Below are 22,019 nucleotides of genomic sequence, written 5' to 3' on the forward strand. Positions count from 1 at the left end.
CTGTTGCACATTTGCTTCTAAGCCAGTCAAATTTCTATAGGAAAATCAACTGAAATTAGTATTGAATACATGTTTATATAAACACAATTCTGTACTTTTATGACTCCATAATGGTGTCAAGTACAATTAATTAATTATTTTAAGAAATATATCAAAATACTTTATTAGTAATAATTTAAAAGTAAAAAATATATCAAAATACTTTATTAGTAATAATTTAAAAGTATTTTGATATATTTCTCATAATAAAGTAAAAATGAATTAACATAAAATAATTTAAAAAATAATAAATAATAGTTCAATAAAAGGGAATATATTTCAAATGGCATATCAATATGCCCAGTTTTGCTCACATATTATATTCTCTTCAATATTCGTCGGTTGGTTATGTTAAGAGAGCGTATGTGTACAGATTCACCGCTGTTATAAAAGCGAAAAATGTTATTTGTTTCTCGTGCATCTGTGGTGAACTCCTTGATAAATTCCTACAAATTGTTCGCTGTCGAACCTGCACCTTCTCATTGTTTTAAGTTCTCTGGCTAAATATGGTGTTATATATATATAAAAGATCGGAATGACGAGACGATATGAGATCCGGGTGACAGTCTGTCGGTCCGTCCTCCCGTCCGTTTGTGCAAGCGAAAACTAGAGTAAAAATTAAGATATATTGATGATACTTTGTGCGTGTGTTCCTTGGCACCCAATGTTGGTTGGTATTGTAGTTGGACGGAAGCGGTCCATTGCCGCGCCCACAAATTACCGTTTATCCGAAATCATATAACAGGCGCTTAATTTGGAGGTTAGTTGTATCCTCAATTTTACTAAATTTTTCGCTTTGTTTACGCTTGTTTTTGCTATGATATCTAAGATGTAGACCAATATATACGGTATAAAGGCAACCGAAAGTTTAAAAATCTTTTATTAGATCTACATATGGGAAATAAATATAGTATTCACCTATTCTATCCAGTATTGGCATTACAACATATTTCATTAAGATACCTTATATTGAACAATATAGCAGGTATGAAACTTCTCACCTGACCGAATATTTAAAAACCCTTATATTGGTTATATAAGAGCTAGGTCAAGATACACTGTTATTGAAATGAGATTCTCTGAAAATTTTGTTAAGATAATTCACATATTGATCGATATAATGTCAGCCGAAAGTTCGAAGTTAGAAGTTCGAAAATCTTTATATTACGTATATGAGGTGTAACACCACTTTCCGTCGACCCCATTTAGACAGACAGGCATACTATTACCAAGAAAATATTATATTTTCTCCGTTTTAGTATTATATTTCACAGGTTGAGCGATATTTTCGGTAATAGTTAGCTTTTTCCACAGGGGTCCACATATTCGGTATCTGGGAGCTTGAACCGGTTTTGACAATTTTTATACTCGGGTATATTAAGTTTGACACAAAGTTTGTAATACCTAGAAAGAAGATACATGATCAGCATGACGAGCTGAGTCGATTTAGCCATGTCCGTATGTCTGTATAAACGCGAACAAGTCCTTCAGTTTTAAGATATCGATCTAAAATTTTGGACACGTCCTTTTCTCCCCAAGAAGCTGCTCATTTGTCGGAACGGCCGATATCGCATATAGCCGAACGATCGGAACCAAGTGCTTGTATGGAAAACTTTTTTAGTTTATGAGATATCTTCACGAAATTTGGGATGGGTTATTGTCTTAAGCAATAGAGACACTATAGCATATAGCTGGCATACAAGCTTATCGATCAAAATTAAGTTCTTTTGTATTTGTGAAGGGTATTAAGCTATATAAATTACATTAATTTTATTACATGGGAAGTATTCGTAGTTTTTATCCGATTTGGTTAGTTTTCACACTATAATATAGAAATGTCAGGAGAATGTTATGAACCGAATTCGGTTGAAATTGTACCATCTTGTAACATCCTGGGTGTAAAACTTAATGACTCTGACGGGTTTAGATATTGATTTATCGTGCATTTAGGACTTTTCAACAAAATCGTTCTATAGGGAGCATGGTTACTATCCGATTTCATGTGAGCAAATTTGATTGATATAGGTAAAGTAGTGTGGAATATTTGTACATTAAACCAATTAGGTGGAGGGTCAATGCCCAGTTTTAAAAAAATGTCACACCACAGTAGCTTCTCTTTAACGCGATTGTATTATCTTAATTTGCGGCTTCGTTATGGCACTTTATAAAATTTCGATCAATGACATTTTATGGACGTGGCAATAGTCCGGTTAAACTCATATCATATACCTATACAAAGTTTCACTTGGATTTCAGTTCGTCTTGTCAATCTGATCATTTATATATAATACATATACACAACCTATATCTATCTCGATTAGTTTGAGGTTATACAAACAATCGTTAGGCGAATAAAATTGTAATAGTCTGTAGCAACATGTTGTGAGAGTATAAAAATTCAAATTGCATTATTTTAAGAAGGCGAATTGGTTGTACTCAAATTTGGTATCTTATTAACTTTTGTATATTATAGGTCGCAGACTCTCATAGTTTTAATACTACATTTTGCTTTTCCGAACTACTCACTCGTATATTAAAATTAAGCAAATAAAATACATATATGTGATCTAAACCTAAATCAATGGGGCAAAACCTATATACCTACATACAAGTACATATGTAAAAGAGAAATTTTGTATGTATGTTCTATATAAACTCCGAAACGGGTCTACCGATTCGAATAAAACCTTTGGATGATCTTGAGGATGGCACAGCGAGTGATCGTGTAAAGTTTGGGGGCGATCAGAAAAATTAAAAAAAAATTAATTTTTTTTATTATCAATGACATTTTTTTAATGGTACAAAACGAATTGAATAATTATGTAATGTATTTCCTTCAAATTTATTTTAGTTTGTCGTGTAGCAACGTGCGCAAAGTACAGTTAGTTTAATATATTGGGTATAACAGAAACATCAACCAGAGGATGGGAGATCAGCATATTAGGGATATGAGAGTTAGACCAAGATCTAGAGCAATTTTAGTCAGATTCTGGGCTAAACTAAATTTTTACGTTATTTTTAAGAAAAATTATTCGCTTGATTTTATTAAAATTTTTACATTACATAAATCGAAATCCAATAATGATATCAAAATAAAATTTTGCATCTCACGTCAAAAAATAAGCAAAAATAAACTATAACTTTTCAAGTTTTCAGATACCGAATATGGGTATGTGGACCTAAAAAGCTAGTGCTGATTTTTTACCGAAAATATCGGTCAATCTGTGAGGTATTTTTGTGAAAGTGAGAAACTATCGTTTTATAGAAATAATATGTCGTAATGCCAAAAATGGATAAAATCAGGTAAATACTTTCTCTAGACCAAATGTCCGACTTTTTAACTGACTTTAAACCGTTTATTTTGGTCAATATATGTGATATATCAATGTTTTCATAAACATAATATGGTTGAAAATATACTATGAATTAAATCGATCTAGACCGTGCTCTAAACCAAATTTCCTAATATTTTGATTTCCCTTTCACTGGTTGATGTTTTCTCATATAGTCAATCTATTAACTTTAAACTTTTCGGTTGAGTTACAAATACATATCTCATTTAAGTTAACTAGGTTGATTTTAGTACCAATTTCCCGAATATGAAGCAAAAAATGAGCCTACGACCTATAATACAATTTAATAAGATACCGAACATGCTTGTAATCCATTCACGAATGAATGTTCTATCACAACTTTCCTTAATATAAAGTTTTGCCTACATACTGAAGATATTTCCCCGGCTTTGATCATTGCGATAGTATAAAATGTTCGCTTAAACACGATCTTAGCCCTTTTTTACTTGTTAAGCAAATAGTTTGTATATGAAGCAAGATATGGTTGTGAAACTAAATGGTTGGCATATATCAATTACAATTAACACCAAAAATATCAAAGTAAATGGATGTACGGTTCTTTAAAATATTCCTAAAATAAATTGCAGGCCCAAGAAGTATGTCTTCAATTTTGGAAGGAGAAGAAGCTGAACCAAAAAATATGTATAGTTTAGCAACAGTATCCGCGCATGATGAATCCTTAAGCAATTTTCACGCGAAAAGCAGTTGTAGTTTCAGTCCAAGTAAAGGTAACGGAAATAATATGTTGCCGTTCTCAAGTGTAGGCGTAAAAAGTCAACTTGTGGAACAATTAAATAAAACCACTTTGGAAAACAAACGAATTCGAGAAAATTTTAAAACGGAAGCTATTTTCCCAAAAGCTTTAATAATTCATGAAAACAAATCTAATGAGCGTAACGACCAAAAATTAAAAGATATTGTTGAAGCCAAACGACAGGTTGATATATGGAAAAGCAATAGCGGTAAATCTGAATCTACAGATTTTATTTTAGCTCAGCCAAAAATGTACTGGGGAGGTCCTTACGGTGGTTCAGATAAAAGTGTAGATGCAATAAAACATTTAATTCACAATCAACATTCAACGCTAAAATCATCGGTCAGTCTAGGTTCACGTAAGGGCTATAAAAATGCTAACAAACTGAGATTTTCTAAACACCGTCAACGTCCAAAAATTTTTGACAGTGGAGGTAATGATTACTACATAAGCTCAGAGAAATTGAATCGATATGTAAGTAATATTTTATGGTAAAAATTATATACGGAACTAATGATGATAGTTCAGTGAATAATTGATTCTTATTTGACAAAAGTAGTAGCATCTGCGGTTTTGGGTTATAATTACTATTCAAAAGAGTTTTTCTTCCTAACTTAAACATTCATCCAAATATCATAGTTGGATGTATATTCTCGAAACAATTACTTACAGAAAAATAATAAAGCCTAAAGATTAAAACTAAGGAATACATGTATCTATATCAAATTCAAGTGGATCACCTAAAGAAATTCTATTAACAGAAATTTACATTAGATATTTATTAATGAGACAAATTCGGTATTAAAAAAATAGTTTCAATCTACAGTTGCTTTGCTTTTCTCAAGAAAAAATATTTTCCCCCCAAGGATATTTTGTTTATTGATAACTGGTACGTTCATGTACCAATTCAGAAACTTCAAAGTGACGGTGAAAATATATAGTTGTATTATTATTATCACCAAATGCGACAGCAGCCTTACAACCAATTGATCAGAATCTTATTAAGTTAACCAAGCTTAACTATATAAATATGTTTCCTGTGCAATTAATTGCTCAAATAGGTTATCTAAAGAATCATTTGAAATACCATTCAATCCGCAATGTAATAATACTATTAACCCTCTAATGCTGGTTTCTAAAATAATGAGCAAGCGGATTCTAAAAATAATTTTTTTTTTTTGGTAAGTTTGAGTATAAAAATCAGTGCCTTGGGGCTTTCGCGGTAAAAACATAGTAAATTTTTAGGCACTTCATATTACTGAGCTTTATTGAAAAGAATTCAGATTAATTACAAATTCATACGAAAATTAAAAACATTTTATTTATTTTCATAATGATAATTAAAAGAACAAATTTATGGTTCGAACAGCATAAATGAATTTTTTTTTAAATCAAAAACAAAAACATTGCGTTTGTGATTTTTTGCAGTGCATGCACCATTTTTTGCCACCATTCCTATCTTGCAAGACAGGATATTGACCGATGTTATCATGTCGGATATCTGCAACAATGTGAACAGTTTTGCAGCCAATTTATGACGTATTATTGGAATCTTGCTGTGAGTGTTTCACTTAGCCGGCCAAATGACTGCTTTGCTTTATAGGCTACCAGGCCTGCAGCGATGTCTTCCCGTCATTCGTTTCTAAAAGTGCGTTAGAGTCATTCATTTTATACCGTTGAATACTTCTGTACCATAAATATGCGTTTGTTGCTGGCATATCAATCAAATGGTAAAATAACCGTATTTATCCCTGGTTTTTGCTCTTATATGGTAACGGTACATGAGCCTGTACATTAAATCGACGTCACCCATATGACAGTTATATATCGTATAATTTTGGGGCAACCAACTTGAAGATACTGTTTTGATTTCCTATCGTAACGTGGTATCTTTGCGATCTTATCATTTAAAATTTCGTTTATAAATGGCTTGGCTGCTACATATGTGGATGACAATCGAACGGCCTTGTTGTTTTTCTTTAAGACGTTCCTTATTTGTACCCCATATGCGGATCCCATATATTCTGTTCCAAAAACAGCTATATGATAGAGTGATCTGTGCCTAATTTCGTCAAGATACCTCGTCAAGTAACAAAGTTTTCCATGCAAGCACTTTATTCCGATCATTCAGTTAATATGGCAGCTATATGCTATAGTCATTCAATCTATACAATTTTATCGGAGATTAGATTATTGCCTTAAATAATCATCCATGTCATTTCGGGAAGATACTTCGTCAAATGAAAGAGTTTTCCATGCAAGCACTTAATTCCGATCGTTCAGTTTGTATGGCAGCTATATGCTATAGTGATCCGATCTAAACAATTTCTTCGGAGATTACATTGTTGGATTAAAAATTAACTCATGCGAAGTTTCGTGAAGATATTGCATCAAATAAAATGGTATCCCATACAAGTACTTGATTTTGATTGTTCCGTAGCTTCTTAGTGCGAAAAAGACAGGTGCAAATATTCAGATCGATTACTTAAAAAGTGAGGGACTAGGTTGTATAAATACAGACAGACGGACATGGCTAAATCATCATCAGCTCATCATGCTGATCATTTATGTATATATTTTATAGGGTCCCCGACGTTTCCTTCTGGGTGTTACAAACTTCGAGGCAAACTTAATATACCCGGTTTAGGGTATAATAAATAATGTGGTGAACAAAATTGTTTACCGTGTCGAACATACGGAGAACAACATTAGCTCTGGGTTGCCAGACAAAATGACAAATAGTCATACAAATAGTTAAATACCTTATTTGTGAGGCTTATTTGGCATGTATTGCCGAAAGAGATGCTTAAATTTTGTCCTTCACATTTGTTCATCGACGTAAAGGCAAGCTTGTTTTGGTACAACAGCAAATTGTTTGTTCAATTCGTCACCAAAGTTTCTAATACGAAACAAAGTTGCCTGGTTGACCATTTTTCGCTCGTTTATCACGTAATGATAAATATTGCTTTATGGTTTTTTATTTTGTTCGGGTTATACAATTCCTAATTGGTGCAAATGCATGTTTACCTCAGTAGCTCCTCAAAATTGGATACCGATATATAGACATGTATATCAAGCCCCCGTTATAATGGTGAATGTCATCAACATCTACCCTGAATTGTGATTGGATTTTTCATTTTTACTGAATTCATATCTCGACTTTTCACACAATTCGATTTTGTCAAACAGTTTCTCTTATTCTTCGTCGCTTAAATTAGATAATTTAAAACGTTGCAGTACCGAATTCTGAAATCAAATCAAAACATTTTACCAAGTGAGGAAAAAAAGTGGCACACACATGTAGGCTTTAATGCACAAGAGTGCCTCAAGGCAATGTTCAACAAAACACTGTTGCAATCCACAACTTACCACATAAATTAAACTTCAAAGTAATAAAACATTAGTATATCTATTCTAAAAATAATTATGATCACGCACGAGTTTTGGTTCGAGCGGAGGAAAAATAAAAATGCCGACGATGTTACTTCTGTGACATTATATTTTATTCTGTTTTTTTTTTCAAATTATGTTTTGCTTATATAACTACTAAAGTGATTACAATTTTCTTAATATATTTCTTTGTTTTTCTATTTTCTTATGAAATACAATATTTGTTAAATGTAATCTTATTTTCTATTGAATGCAAACAAACATGATTGTGTGGTTTACCCGATAATGTCTGGGCAGAGAACTTAAAACAATGAGAAGGTGCAGGTTCGACAGCGAACAATTTGTAGGAATTTATCAAGGAGTTCACCACAGATGCACGAGAAACAAATAACATTTTTCGCTTTTATAACAGCGGTGAATCTGTACACATACGCTCTCTTAACATAACCAACCGACGAATATAGAAGAGAATATAATATGTGAGCAAAACTGGGCATATTGATATGCCATTTGAAATATATTCCCTTTTATTGAACTATTATTTATTATTTTTTAAATTATTTTATGTTAATTAATTTTTACTTTATTATGAGAAATATATCAAAATACTTTTAAATTATTACTATTAAAGTATTTTGATATATTTCTTAAAATAATTCATTAATTGTACTTGACACCATTATGGAGTCATAAAAGTACAGAATTGTGTTTTGCCGTCGGTATTTCACATTCATGCTTCAATTTTTCTTTTCAAATGCATGTGTAAACATATGTAACAGGACATACATATATAATATTATGTCGTTTACACATTTGTATGTATTTTTATGTAGATATGTACACTCATTACTTCATGTGAAATCTCCGTTGACACATTTTTTGCTTTTATGTCAAAGAGTCAATCTGTCGAAGAACTGACGCGACGACAAAGCCTCACAACATTGTTTTGTTGGTAGAAAATCCGAGATGTGCCATACACACTCTTACAAACATACATCGCATATGGGCAAGTGCCAAGTCAATGTGTGTACAAAAAATTCGAACGTACTTACTGTGTGACAAATACAGTCAATCCCGGTTAAGTGCCAAAACCAAAGATGAAGATTTTTTGCGCTTTGTAGTACATAAGCGATTGTGGTACTTAAGCGAGAGGTACCAAAAAAAATTATTTCTATGTATTTAAAAAAAAATTACCGTTTTCTTTAAAAAATTAAGAAAAAAAAAGTGAGATGCAGCAAGACACCGGCAGATAAGAGGGATTGGAGGAGTGATACTTAACCGGGGCTTACTGTATACATAAATCAGAGGAATATTGAATATTTTCTTTAAAAAGTTTCTTGAATTGTAAATCGACAAATTTACTATGTTGTCACTTTTATTCTAAAATATTTTAATACTCATATTTCAGGGGTTGTCACTTTTCCCTTCTAGAGGGAATATCAGAAATTTGTTCAATTTATGATTTTTAGCTTTTGCCATCGTCGCGAAAAGACGCTTGTAGGCAAACGCATGCTCGGGGAGATGTGTAAGGCGTTTGCTTTTATGAATGAAACGACTTAGCTTATTGCTTGTGCGCCAGCGTTCATGAATGAAAATGTTGTTGGTGTGTGATTTACTACAAATTTAGGATTTGGCTACCATATTGATTTTTGGTGCTCATGCTATTTGAGACAATTGTTGTTTTTGTACAACAATGTTTGTATTCTGCCTATTGGCTGACGTACTTACATTTGTACGCTTAAATGTATGTAGATTTGTGTATGCATTACTTATTTTGCGCGGTCGTACGCATATTTGTACATACATACTTACATATAGAGCAGTGCGCTTACATGTTTTCATTGATAATTGATAATATATTATTACAAGTATATTATATAATATAACATATTGATGTACATATGTACTTACATAAATTATGAATTTTGTAACAACTGAAATTAGAAAATTATGAAAATAGTAAAATATCATTTCTTGCATAATCTTTCACATTTTATCAATGTAGCATTTGTGCAAAATAATCATATTTTATCAATTTTTCATCATAAAAATCGTTTATATGGCAAAAAATAATCATGCATATGTGAAGTGGCATTTGTATTTTTTGTTTTCTCATTCATTTCATTTCATTTTTCTCTTTATGTTGGGAGATACGTAATTTGTCAGAGAAGGTTGTTAGAAATTCTCATTTCTGTTAAATAACAGCAAATGCTACAGAAAATGGTGAACTCCTTGATCTTAATTTTTCAGCCAACCAATCGAGCATCATACAAAATTCAATTTGCACCTTCTCGTTGTTCTAAGTTCTCTGGTCTGGGTTATCATTACAGTCAAACATGACTGACAGACCAATACATGTTTGTATGCATTTGCATTATGTTCTTTATCTCTACTTGTTATCTTATTTTTTGTAATGTTTACTTGTTTTTCTTTAATCTTTTATTTTGTCAAATTTACAATATTTTGTTGTGTGGTGTCTGGTTGGGATGATATTGTTTTTCTTTTTTTTAATTTTACAAGATATTAAAATTATTATTATAATCACAATAAAATTTAAAATTGATATTCAAATATGAGAGATATTTTTGTGATATTTTAATTCATTAATTTCTTTTAAATTTTCTTCGTTTTTAAATACAAGGTCGTTAATTGTAATTTTGTTAGTGAAATTGTGAGTATCATAGTTTGGATAATAAAATCTTTGATTGTATTATATTTTAGTATTTGAGAATGTTTGGTATAGGTTCTGTTTTTCAACTTAATTTTTCTGTTGTCACACTTCTGGTTTAGTTCTATGCCATTTGCATTTTTTATTAAAATAGTTTCTTCATCAATTTGAAAAATTTCTGTAATGCTATTTTTGATAAGTTCACAATTTAATAAGTAGATGCAATGTTGGGTGTTTTAGCTTCTTCGAATTTATAAGTGACATTTCTGTATTCAAAAACATTTTCAATTTCTGCTGTATTTGGTATAGGAATAATAGTTTTTAATTGTACCGATTGAAATTCTTTTGGGATTTTGACCACGAACATTAACAATTTTTCTTTATATTTCAAGGCGCATAATTTTATATATTGAAGTTTGTTAAGGTCTATGTTGTAATTATAAATTTCTTCATTTGTTAAAATGCTTGGGTGAAAAATACCACTTTTTGCTGAAATAATATTTTCCTGAATCTGGTTTACTGCGTCTTTGAGAATGTTTATCTTTATTGTTTGTTCATGAAGAATCAATATTTTGTCTATTCTCTCATGATACATTAAATAATTGTTTCTTTCGTCTTCAATAATTTGTTTTAATTTTGTGAACGTGTTCGAAAAGAAATTATTAATTTTTATTTGGTGGTTGAGAGCTGTAATTGAATTATGTAAATTTTCATCTACTTTCTTAAGGTGATTTTCAATATCTATTCTATCTCCATCATCCATCGTTCCAAATAGAAATTTATGTACAGAACCTATACCGTTAATTAAACCTCTCTTTTTATACTCTCGCAACCTGTTGCTACAGAGTATAATAGTTTTGTTCACCTAACGGTTGTTTGTATCACCTAAAATTAATCGAGTTAGATATAGGGTTATATATATATAAATGATCAGGATGAAGAGACGAGTTGAAATCCGGGTGATTGTCTGTCCGTCCGTCCGTCTGTCCGTCCGTCCGTGCAAGCTCTAACTTGAGTAAAAATTGAGATATCTTTATGAAACTTGGTAGACATGTTTCATGGTACCGTGAGACGGTTGGTATTGCAGATGGGCGTAATCGGACCACTGCCACGCCCACAAAACGCCATTAATCAAAAACAAATAACTTGCCATAACTAAGCTCCGCAATAAGATACAAGACTGTAATTTGGTACACAGGATCACATTAGGGAGGGGCATCTGCAGTTAAAATTTTTTTTTTAAAGTGGGCGTGGTCCCGCCTCTAATAGGTTTAATGTGCATATCTCCTAAACCGCTAATGCTATAATAACAAAATTCACTGGAAGCAAATGTTTTTAGCACTTCTCTTGACGGTGTGAAAAAAGTTGAAATCGGCAACTCCGCCCACTCCCCATATAACGGTACTGTTAAAAACTACTAAAAGCGCGATAAATCAAGCACTAAACACGCCAGAGACATTAAATTTTATCTCTGAGATGGTATAAGATGACTTTATAGGAACCGCGTTCAAAATTAGACAGTGGGCGTGGCACAGCCCACTTTTAGGTGAAAACCCATATCTTGAGATCTGCTCAACCGATTGTAACCAAATTCGGTGCATAACGTTCTTTTCATGTTTCTATGTCATAGTGCGAAAATGGGCGAAATCGGACTACAACCACGCTTACTTCCCATGTAACACCATTTTCAATTCCATCTGATTCTTTCACATTCCACTATGCAAATCAGGTAAAAATGATTATATCGGGGTAAAACTTTGCGTGAATAATGCAATTAAAGTATGCCACCTTGCGGCCAAAAATTGTCTAAATCGAACCAAAACTGTTCAAACCCCTAAGTACTAAATATGTGGACCCCAGTGCCTATAGTTGACCTTCTACCGAAAATATCAATCAATCCACAAAGAAATCTCAAACGAGTATACCATTTGACCTTGCGAGAGTATAAAATGTTCGGTTACATCCGAACTTAGCCCTTCCTTACTTGTTTCTACTAACTTCTTTTCTTGGGATTAATGTTTTGATTTTACCTCTCAAGATTTCAATTTCATTAGATAGGGTGTAGTAATGTAGATGTGAATATGTTTGCGAGATTTTTGTTATATTATTTAGTATGTAAAGAATTTCCCGAGGGTCAATTATGTGAATTACAAGGTCAGATGATGTAACAATCTGTTTAGTGTTGGTGATAATTTCTGCGTATCCATTGTCGGTATGTATTTGATGTACTTCCAGTTTGGCTGCATTACTAATTATTACAATTGCTATCATCAATGTTATTTTGAAGATGTATTTGACCTAAAAAATTTGTTTGGACGTTTAATATTTGTCGGGTGAATATTATATAATGGCAATTTTCTATACCTTGGTTCGTATTTGTGCCGAACCGCTTTATAATTTTTTACGTAACCTTCTTTTTGGGTGTTATTAAACTCTTCTCTATTTCTATTTAGTTTTCCTATGCATTTTTCTTTAGTCTTCTGAATAGTGTCTTTAATCAAATTTTTATCAGTTTTTCCATTTATAACCTCAAGAGGTGTGGTTTTAATTGTAGAATGATAAGATTTATTTTACCATTCTATGCTTTGAAATACTTTTTCCGCTGTCGAAATGCTTGGTTTTTCAATTTCTAGGACTCTGATTCTTTCGGAGAGAGTATTATGAAATCTTTCGATATCTGAATTCCCAGTATGACTGTTTGGTTTTGTAAAATGAACTTCTATTTCTTCTTTCCTAAAAAAATCTTTTATGTTAATTGAGTTGAATTCATTATCTAATATTAACTTTCTGGGTCTTCCTTTGATAGAAAAGAATAATCTAAGCTTTTCTATAATAGTTATACTGTTTCTATCTTCTAGCTGAAATCCCACAGCAAATTTTGCAAATTTGTCTATAAAAGTAAGGAAGTAACATTTTTTATTTATGTATATATCTGCATGAACTATTTCATTTATATCTGATGGTGTTTTCGTTAATTGAAATTTTGGTTTTAAAGGTTTTCTATCATATTTTGCTCTATTGCAAACATCGCAATTATTTATATATTTTTGAATCAAAACTTTCAAATTTTTCCAGTATATAAGTTTTTTCAATTTTTCATAATTTTCATTAATACCGGCATGGCCTGTTTCATTTTTATGATATTGAGCAATTGATTTGTTTATAAACTTGTTCTTAATTTTTCATATCTTTAGCATGGAGTTCCCATCTAAAAAACTTTACCTGTCTATTAAATATTTTGCTTTTGCTGAACTATATTGTACTGATTATCGGTTAAATAAGAAAAAATACCTACTTTCCCACTATTTATGTGCCTACGACAAAGATCTATGAAATTATTATTTTTTATATCTTCTGCGCTAATAAAAATTTTCTTCGTGTTGCCTAGTTTTTCAGATTCCATAATATTCTTTTTTGTTAAAATGATTTGTGTATTGAAGCGATTTACAATAGTATGTAAAATTGGAAAATGATCATTTAGTTCCTCCTCTTGAGAGTGGATTGTAGCATTTGTGCTTATGTTGTTTTCTTCAAATGAATGAATCTCGTCTGTGTTACTATCTATTCTACTTAGAAAATCGGCTACGTTATTTTCTTTTCCTTTTACGAATTTATATTAATATTGTATTCACCTAGTTTAATTAACCATCTTTGCAATCTTGGGTTAATGTCTTTTCCCTTGTTTTGGAGCCACTTAAGTGGTTGGTGATCGGTTAAGGGATCAAATGCTCTGCCGTAAAAATATGGTCTATAATATGTCACTGCCCAGACAATAGCTAGTAGTTCTTTTTCTGTAGTGGAATAACTTCTTTCGTGTTTGTTTAGTGTTCGACTAGCATAGCTTAGAGGATGACTGTCCTGGGTTAATACTGCGCCAATTGCAAAGTCACTTGCATCAGTTGAAATGCCAAATTTTGTGTTAAAGTCTGGATATTCCAATATTGGTGGGCTTACTAATAGATTTTTAAGTTTTTCAAAGGATGATATGTACTGAGGATCGCGAGTGTCTATTTTGATATCCTTTTTTAAATATTTTGTTAAACCATGTGCTATTTTAGCGTAATCTCTTACAAATTTTCTATAATAACCTGTTATACTTAGGAATGATTTAATTTGCTTTGATGTAGTAGGCAACTTTAGTTTTTGTATGTTTTCGATTTTGCTTAAATTTGGTTGTATCCCTTCTGTTGTTAAAGTGTGTCCTAGAAATTCAGTTGTTTTCCCGAAAAATTTGCATTTATCTACCTGAATCTTTAAATTATGTTTTCTTAATGGTGAAAATATTTTGTTGAAATTTTGGGTATGTTCTTCAATACTTGAACTAAAAATTAAGATGTCGTCTAAATAATCTTGTATCATATCTTGTTGATATATTCCCTAAGAACTGAATTCATTAAACGTTGGAAAGTTGCTGGTGCATTCTTTAGTCCGAAAGGCATTCTTATAAATTCAAAGTGTCCTTGGGGTGTAGAGAAAGCTGTTTTTGGTCTATCTTCTTCTTTTATTAATACTTGATGAAAGCCTTTTGCAAGATCTAATGTTGTAAAATACTGAGCTCTTCCAAGTTTGCTGAGTATTGTTTCTATATGGGGTATTGGAAATTTGTCATCTATAGTGACTTCGTTTAGCTTCCTGTAGTCAATAACTATTCTCCATTTTTTCTTCATTGAATTGTCTTGCTTTTTCGGTACAATCCAAAGAGGCGAGTTGTACGAGGAATTACTTTCTTTAATTATACCTTGGCGCAACATCTCGTTCATCTGTCTACTAATTTCTTCTTCATGAATTTGGGGATATCTATAAATTTTATTATAAGTTGGTCTACTCGTTTTTGTAACAATTTCATGCTGAATTTCATGAGTATGAGAAAGGTTTTTACCTTCTTGGAAAAATAAATCGCTATTTGCTTTTAGAATGTATTCTAATTTTTGCTTTTCTTCTTCATTCATGTCACTATTTGATAAAATATCTAGCAAATTCTCTTCACATTCTGTATGTATATTAATATCTTCGTAATTGTAAGGGCATGAGTTTTTAAATTTAATTTTGTTGCCGTTTATTTCTACATACTCCTTTTCTAAATTAATTATTGCTTTAATAGGTTTTAAAATGTTCTGCCCTATTATAGCATCAAAGTTATTATTTTTGATGTTGGTTAGTTTCCAAGGTATATAACTTTTTTCAGTGAATTCGTTTGGGGTTGGGGTGACTAGCTCTTTATTTAGGGAAAAATTTTCCTTAATGGTGCTAAAGTGTATTGGTTTATCAAGCTCAATGCATTCATAATCTTTTAACACATTATAGTATTTCAATAATGATGTTGTAGACCCTGTGTCAATAAGACATTTAATTTTTGAATTTTTTATGGTCACTTCTATTATCGGATACGATTGTTTTGGGTTGGCAACCGAAAATTTGCTTGTTCTTGAACGTGATCTATTTCCATCGGTTCGGGGGGGTTTTGTCTCCTTTGGACTGAATTATATCTTCTAGATTGTTGAGAATTATTTTGCCTATTTTGTCCGAAGCTAAATTGCTGATAATTGTCATTTTTGTTAGAATTGTTACGAAATTCTCTCTGCTGATTTTGTCCAAATTGAAAATTATTGGAATTTTGCATGTACTGTTTATTATTGAAATTGCCAAAATTGTGAGCCAAAGAATTTCTATTTGAAAAATTTCTATAATTTTTTCTTTGATAATTGTTTTGTCTTTTATCAAATTGTATTAGCAAACCTGTCTCTTGAAGAACGCTAAAAGCCTCTCTAATAGTGCTTATATTTCTACTAATCACTACACTGCTTAAGTTGGGGTGTATCCCATTTAAAAATGTTTTTAGAATTAAACTTTCGTTGTTAATTGGAGAAAATTCTATAGGCTTTATCCTATCGAATTCATGTTTTAAATTTAGTTTATCTAAAATATCTTTTAAATTTTGAAAATATTGACTTACGTTATAGTTTCGTAGTACAATCGCTTGATTGTAAAGGGTGTGGTACGACTCCTTTACTCCAAAATTCTTTATGAGTTCTTCTCTCATTTGCTGCCATGTTGGTGTAGGTCCCAAAGGCCGGATGACACTTGCTGCTTCTCCTTTAATTTTTGTTTTGACGTGTCGCTGCGTGACGAATTCCAACATTGATGGGTTGGGGTTGAATAAAGGAAGGATCATGTCAACTTCTCTGATGAACGATGATAAATCTCTGCCGTCAAAGTCCATGATTCTTGAAGCTTCCTTCAAAATTTGCGATCCTGTCATCTGAAGTGGTTGCTGCTCGCCTGGATTCATTGCTGATGTATCCTCTTTTGATACAACTGAACTTGTTGTTGTTGCTTTGTATGGTGCACTTCGCTCTCTCTGCGTCTTCTGTGTGTGGGGCATTCATCTTTAATCCCACTTTTCCTGGTAATGTTGATGGGCGGAATGAAGCTATTCTTCGCCTTCACAAATTGTAATCCTCGGAGTCGCTCTCCGACGTTCCAGATAACTTGTGTAGAAACTTAAGTTTCTTAAACTTGGCTATCTGTGCCGACCGACTTATATATTTATATATATATAAGAGATCTTTAAAATGGGAGCTAATCTTAGGATTTGCTTTCCGTTGCTAAGGCTTACGAAACTTAAAAAGCTTCCGTTTTTAGTATCGCTTAACTTTGCAGTTTGTTTTTACCAGCGCCAGTTTTGGTTGTTCGAGCGGAGGAAAAATAAAAATGCCGACGATGTTACTTCTGTGACATTATATTTTATTCTGTTTCTTTTTCAAATTATGTTCTGCATATATAACTACTAAAGTGATTACAATTTTCTTAATCTATTTCTTTGTTTTTCTATTTTCTTATGAAATACAATATTTGTTAAATGTAATCTTATTTTCTATTGAATGCAAACAAACATGATTGTGTGGTTTACATTTTAAATATGATTTTTGGCATATGACCGCCACTACTGGCTCGGATGTAGTCCAACCTGGACGTCCAATTTTCGATGACTTTTTCCAACATTTCTGGCCGTATATTTGCAATAACACGGCGAATGTTGTTTTCCAAATGGTTAAGCGTTTGTGTCTTAGGCGCATAGACCAATGACTTTACATAACCCCACAGAAAGTAGTCTAGTGGTGTTAAATCTCAAGATCTTGGATCAAATTCACAGGCCCAAAACGTGAAATTAGGCGGTCACCAAACGTGTCTTTCAATAAATCGATTGTGGCACAAACTGTGTGACATGTTGCGCCGTCATGTTGGAATCACAGCTTCTGGACATCGTGATTGTTCAGTTCAGTTAGTAATCATGGATCTATACCGATCACCATTGACGGTAACGTTCTGGCCATCATCGTTTTTGAAGAAGTACGGACCAATGATTCCACCAGCCCATAAAGCTCACTAAACAGTCAGTTTTTCTGGATATAACGATGTTTCGACATACACTTGAGGATTAGCTTCACTCCAAATGCGCCAGTTTTGTTTGTTGACGTAGCTATTCATCGAGAAGGGCGCTTCATCGCATCTAGTGCCCGATACCTATTCTGCACAGAACCATTACTTTCGAAATAAAATTGCACTGTTTGCAAGCGTTGTTCAGGCGTGAGTCTATTCATAATGAATTGCCAAACCAAACTGAGAATAAATCACTTAACAGCTGTTAAATCGGTTGTCATATTGAACAGTAATGCCAACTTAAAGTTCTACTAGTTAGTAGTACCGGTATACACGGTACAAGGCCAACCGAAAATTTGAATATCTTTTATTAGGTATATGGAAAAAAGGTGTAATATTGCTCCGAGTTTATCTATTTTTTGGAATTACTACAGTTTATTAACAGAAACCGATTCTCTCTGAGTTTCATTAAAGTACCTCACATACCATTAAAAATATAAAAGGAGTAAAGCGAACTAACATAGATGTTTGAAATTGCTGAAATACGTTATATGGGGGCTAAAGCAAGTCTTTACCCGCTTTTATTAGGCATAAAGATGCACCGTTAGCAGAAAAACACGCTCACTTAATATTGGACAATATCGGTGAAAAGTCAGCTGGGAGTTCGAAAGTCTTTCTATTAGGTATATATGGCGCTAAGGGAATTATTGATCTGATTGAACCTATTTTTGGCATACAGGTATACTATTGTATTATCAGGCAAAATCTCTCCTAGTTTCAATTATCTCTACATATATTTAACACATTGACCGATATTTTCAGTAACAAGTCAGCCATAGACTTTACTCTTATAAAGCCTTATCCTGGATGTAGTTATTTTGTTATTCATTAATCCCATTTTTAGTAGTTTTCTACCAAGGAACACGTCTACAAAATTTCAAGACAATATTAAAATTTTTACTAAAGTTACCATATCTTTGCCCAAAACTCGGGTCAGTTTGAAATCTCTCTGAGATATAGCATTTCCCCTAAATGTAGGCGGTGCCACGTCCATAGTCCAATTTTTAAAACTGCTCCTATAAAGTTCTTCTTACCATCATGGTTTTGCAATTTAATGCTTGTGGCGCATTTATTCAGTAAGTTATCACACTTTTAGTGGTTTTTACCATAACCGATATATTGGAAGTGGGCGTGGTTATTATCTGATTTTACCCATTTTCAGAAAGTTTGAAGAATTGATAAAATGATTCCTCCTTATCAAATTTAGCTGATATAGCTTAAGCGGCTTGCAAGATATGTACATATAAACATTTAGGAGCCATGTCCGCTTTTAAACATTTTTTAGCCCACAGGTGTCCCTGGCTATTGCGATCTCCTTTACTGAATTATTTTGTATCTCATATCATCATAAAGTGCCATAACACTTTTTAAGTTTTCGTTTAATGGCGTTTTGTGGGCGTGGCAATGATCCAATTCCGCCCGTCTGCACAACCAACCCGCTTAAGTGCCAAGGAATATGTGTACCAAATTTATCACAATATCTCAAATTTTACTAAAGTTATCGCTTTTACGGACAGACGAGAAGACAGTCACTCGGAATTCAATTCGTCTTATCATTCTGATCACTTTTTTGTAAATACATATGTACATATATGTACTAGCTGACCTGGCAAACGTTTTTTGCTGTATACATATTAATGAATAGAGAAGGCGCAAATGTTAAATCAAATCTTTTTGAGTACTAATTTGTAGTTTTCACACGAGGGAACATCGGAAAATACAACTTCGAAAAGAAAAATACAAATTTAATTTTACTTTTTTTCTGTGTGAAAATCCAACTAACTTTGCTTTTTATTTGGGAGGTTATTATTAAGGTTTTTTTAACAATGAATACTTGCGATACCGACTAGAGGGTTTAGATAGTGCATTTTATTTATATTTACAGTCCATCATTTTCGTCCAAAGGGAATTCAGACGGGATTATAGCGGCACCCCCAAGTAGATGGACCATTATGAGGTTGGTAAATATAGTTTCCGGATCTGGAAGTATCGCATAAAGACCGTACCATCGATATCCGTACATTCATGTTCAATAAACAATCGCGGCTGTTGCATCATCAATTCAAGCCAAGAGTTTCAACTCGCAACTTATCGGCCAACATGGAGTTAGCAGACGGTCTTTACAACGGATAATTCATGATGATTTAAACCTGTTTTTGTACAAAGTTCAATTAATAAGCCGGTTAAACGCTCTAGATTTGTCTAGTCGCCTGGAATTTTGACCAAAAATTATTGAAATGGCCGAGGAATACAATAACTTGATAAGTTGCCTTTTTATGTCTGATGAGGCCCATTTTGATCTAAACAAGTAAAATTGCCTCATATGGAGTGAATAAAATCAAAAATTCATGAGTCGGAATTTCACTAAGAATGAGTCACTGTGTGGTGCACAATCATCAAGGTGTATTGTTGGGCAATACTTCTTTAAAGAAAATGGTGTAACAGTAACCGTCAATTGACACCGTTATTTAAAGATGTTTAATGAGTTTTTTTACCCAGAACTCCGCCGAAGACACGTATCCCTTTCAATAGCGTTTGGTTTCAGTAAGATGGAGCAATGGAACACATAGCCAGACCAGAGAACTTAAAACAATGAGAAGGTGCAGGTTCGACAGCGAACAATTTGTAGGAATTTATCAAGGAGTTCACCACAGATGCACGAGAAACAAATAACATTTTTCGCTTTTATAACAGCGGTGAATCTGTACACATACGCTCTCTTAACATAACCAACCGACGAATATTGAAGAGAATATAATATGTGAGCAAAACTGGGCATATTGATATGCCATTTGAAATATATTCCCTTTTATTGAACTATTATTTATTATTTTTTAAATTATTTTATGTTAATTCATTTTTACTTTATTATGAGAAATATATCAAAATACTTTTAAATTATTACTAATAAAGTATTTTGATATATTTTTTACTTTTAAATTATTACTAATAAAGTATTTTGATATATTTCTTAAAATAATTAATTAATTGTACTTGACACCATTATGGAGTCATAAAAGTACAGAATTGTGTTTATATAAACATGTATTCAATACTAATTTCAGTTGATTTTCCTATAGAAATTTGACTGGCGTAGAAGCAAATGTGCAACAGGACATACATACATATATTATGTCGTTTACACATTTGTATGTATTTTTATGTAGATATGTACACTCATTACTTCATGTGAAATCTCCGTTGACACATTTTTTGCTTTTATGTCAAAGAGTCAATCTGTCGAAGAACTGACGCGACGACAAAGCGTCACAACATTGTGTTGTTGGTAGAAAATCCGAGATGTGCCATACACACTCTTGCAAACATACATCGCATATGGGCAAGTGCAAAGTCAATGTGTGTACAAAAAAATCGAACGTACTTACATAAATTCTTTGACAAATACAGTCAATCCCGGTTAAGTGCCAAAACCAAAGATGCAGATTTTTTGTGCTTTGTAGTACATAAGCGATTGTGGTACTTAAGCGAGTGGTACCAAAAAAAATTATTTCTATGTATTTAAAAAAAAATTACCGTTTTCTTTAAAAAATTAAGAAAAAAAAAGTGAGATGCAGCAAGACACCGGCAGATAAGAGGGATTGGAGGAGTGATACTTAACCGGGGTTTACTGTATACATAAATCAGAGGAATATTGAATATTTTCTTTAAAAAGTTTCTTGAATTGTAAATCGACAAATTTACTATGTTGTCACTTTTATTCTAAAATATTTTAATACTCATATTTGAGGGGTTGTCACTTTTCCCTTCTAGAGGGAATATCAGAAATTTGTTCAATTTATGATTTTTAGCTTTTGCCATCGTCGCGAAAAGACGCTTGTAGGCAAACGCATGCTCGGGGAGATGTGTAAGGCGTTTGCTTTTATGAATGAAACGACTTAGCTTATTGCTTGTGCGCCAGCGTTCATGAATGAAAATGTTGTTGGTGTGTGATTTACTACAAATTTAGGATTTGGCTACCATATTGATTTTTGGTGCTCATGCTATTTGAGACAGTTGTTGTTTTTGTACAACAATGTTTGTATTCTGCCTATTGGCTGACGTACTTACATTTGTACGCTTAAATGTATGTAGATTTGTGTATGCATTACTTATTTTGCGCGGTCGTACGCATATTTGTACATACATACTTACATATAGAGCAGTGCGCTTACATGTTTTCATTGATAATTGATAATATATTATTACAAGTATATTATATAATATAACATATTGATGTACATATGTACATACATAAATTATGAATTTTGTAACAACTGAAATTAGAAAATTATGAAAATAGTAAAATATCATTTCTTGCATAATCTTTCACATTTTATCAATGTAGCATTTGTGCAAAAAAATCATATTTTATCAA

The 22,019-nt window shown here is 32.4% G+C and overlaps 1 protein-coding gene and 1 pseudogene across 4 annotated transcripts in view; one reads left to right on the top strand and one right to left on the bottom strand.

Annotated features, from left to right (window-relative positions):
• Positions 1 to 22,019, top strand: part of LOC106622153 (uncharacterized) — a 737,325-nt gene that overhangs the window by 34,777 nt on the left and 680,529 nt on the right. For all 4 annotated transcript variants that reach the window (XM_070112913.1, XM_070112916.1, XM_070112915.1 and 1 more), the window contains exon 3: positions 3,980 to 4,620. In XM_070112913.1, the coding sequence (XP_069969014.1) occupies positions 3,980 to 4,620 (641 nt within the window). The remainder of the gene's footprint in view (positions 1 to 3,979; positions 4,621 to 22,019) is intronic.
• LOC138855811 (uncharacterized) lies at positions 9,968 to 11,231 on the bottom strand (annotated as a pseudogene).

Source organism: Bactrocera oleae, chromosome 2 (assembly GCF_042242935.1).
Source record: "Bactrocera oleae isolate idBacOlea1 chromosome 2, idBacOlea1, whole genome shotgun sequence".
In the NCBI taxonomy this organism is placed as follows: Eukaryota; Metazoa; Arthropoda; class Insecta; order Diptera; family Tephritidae; genus Bactrocera; species Bactrocera oleae.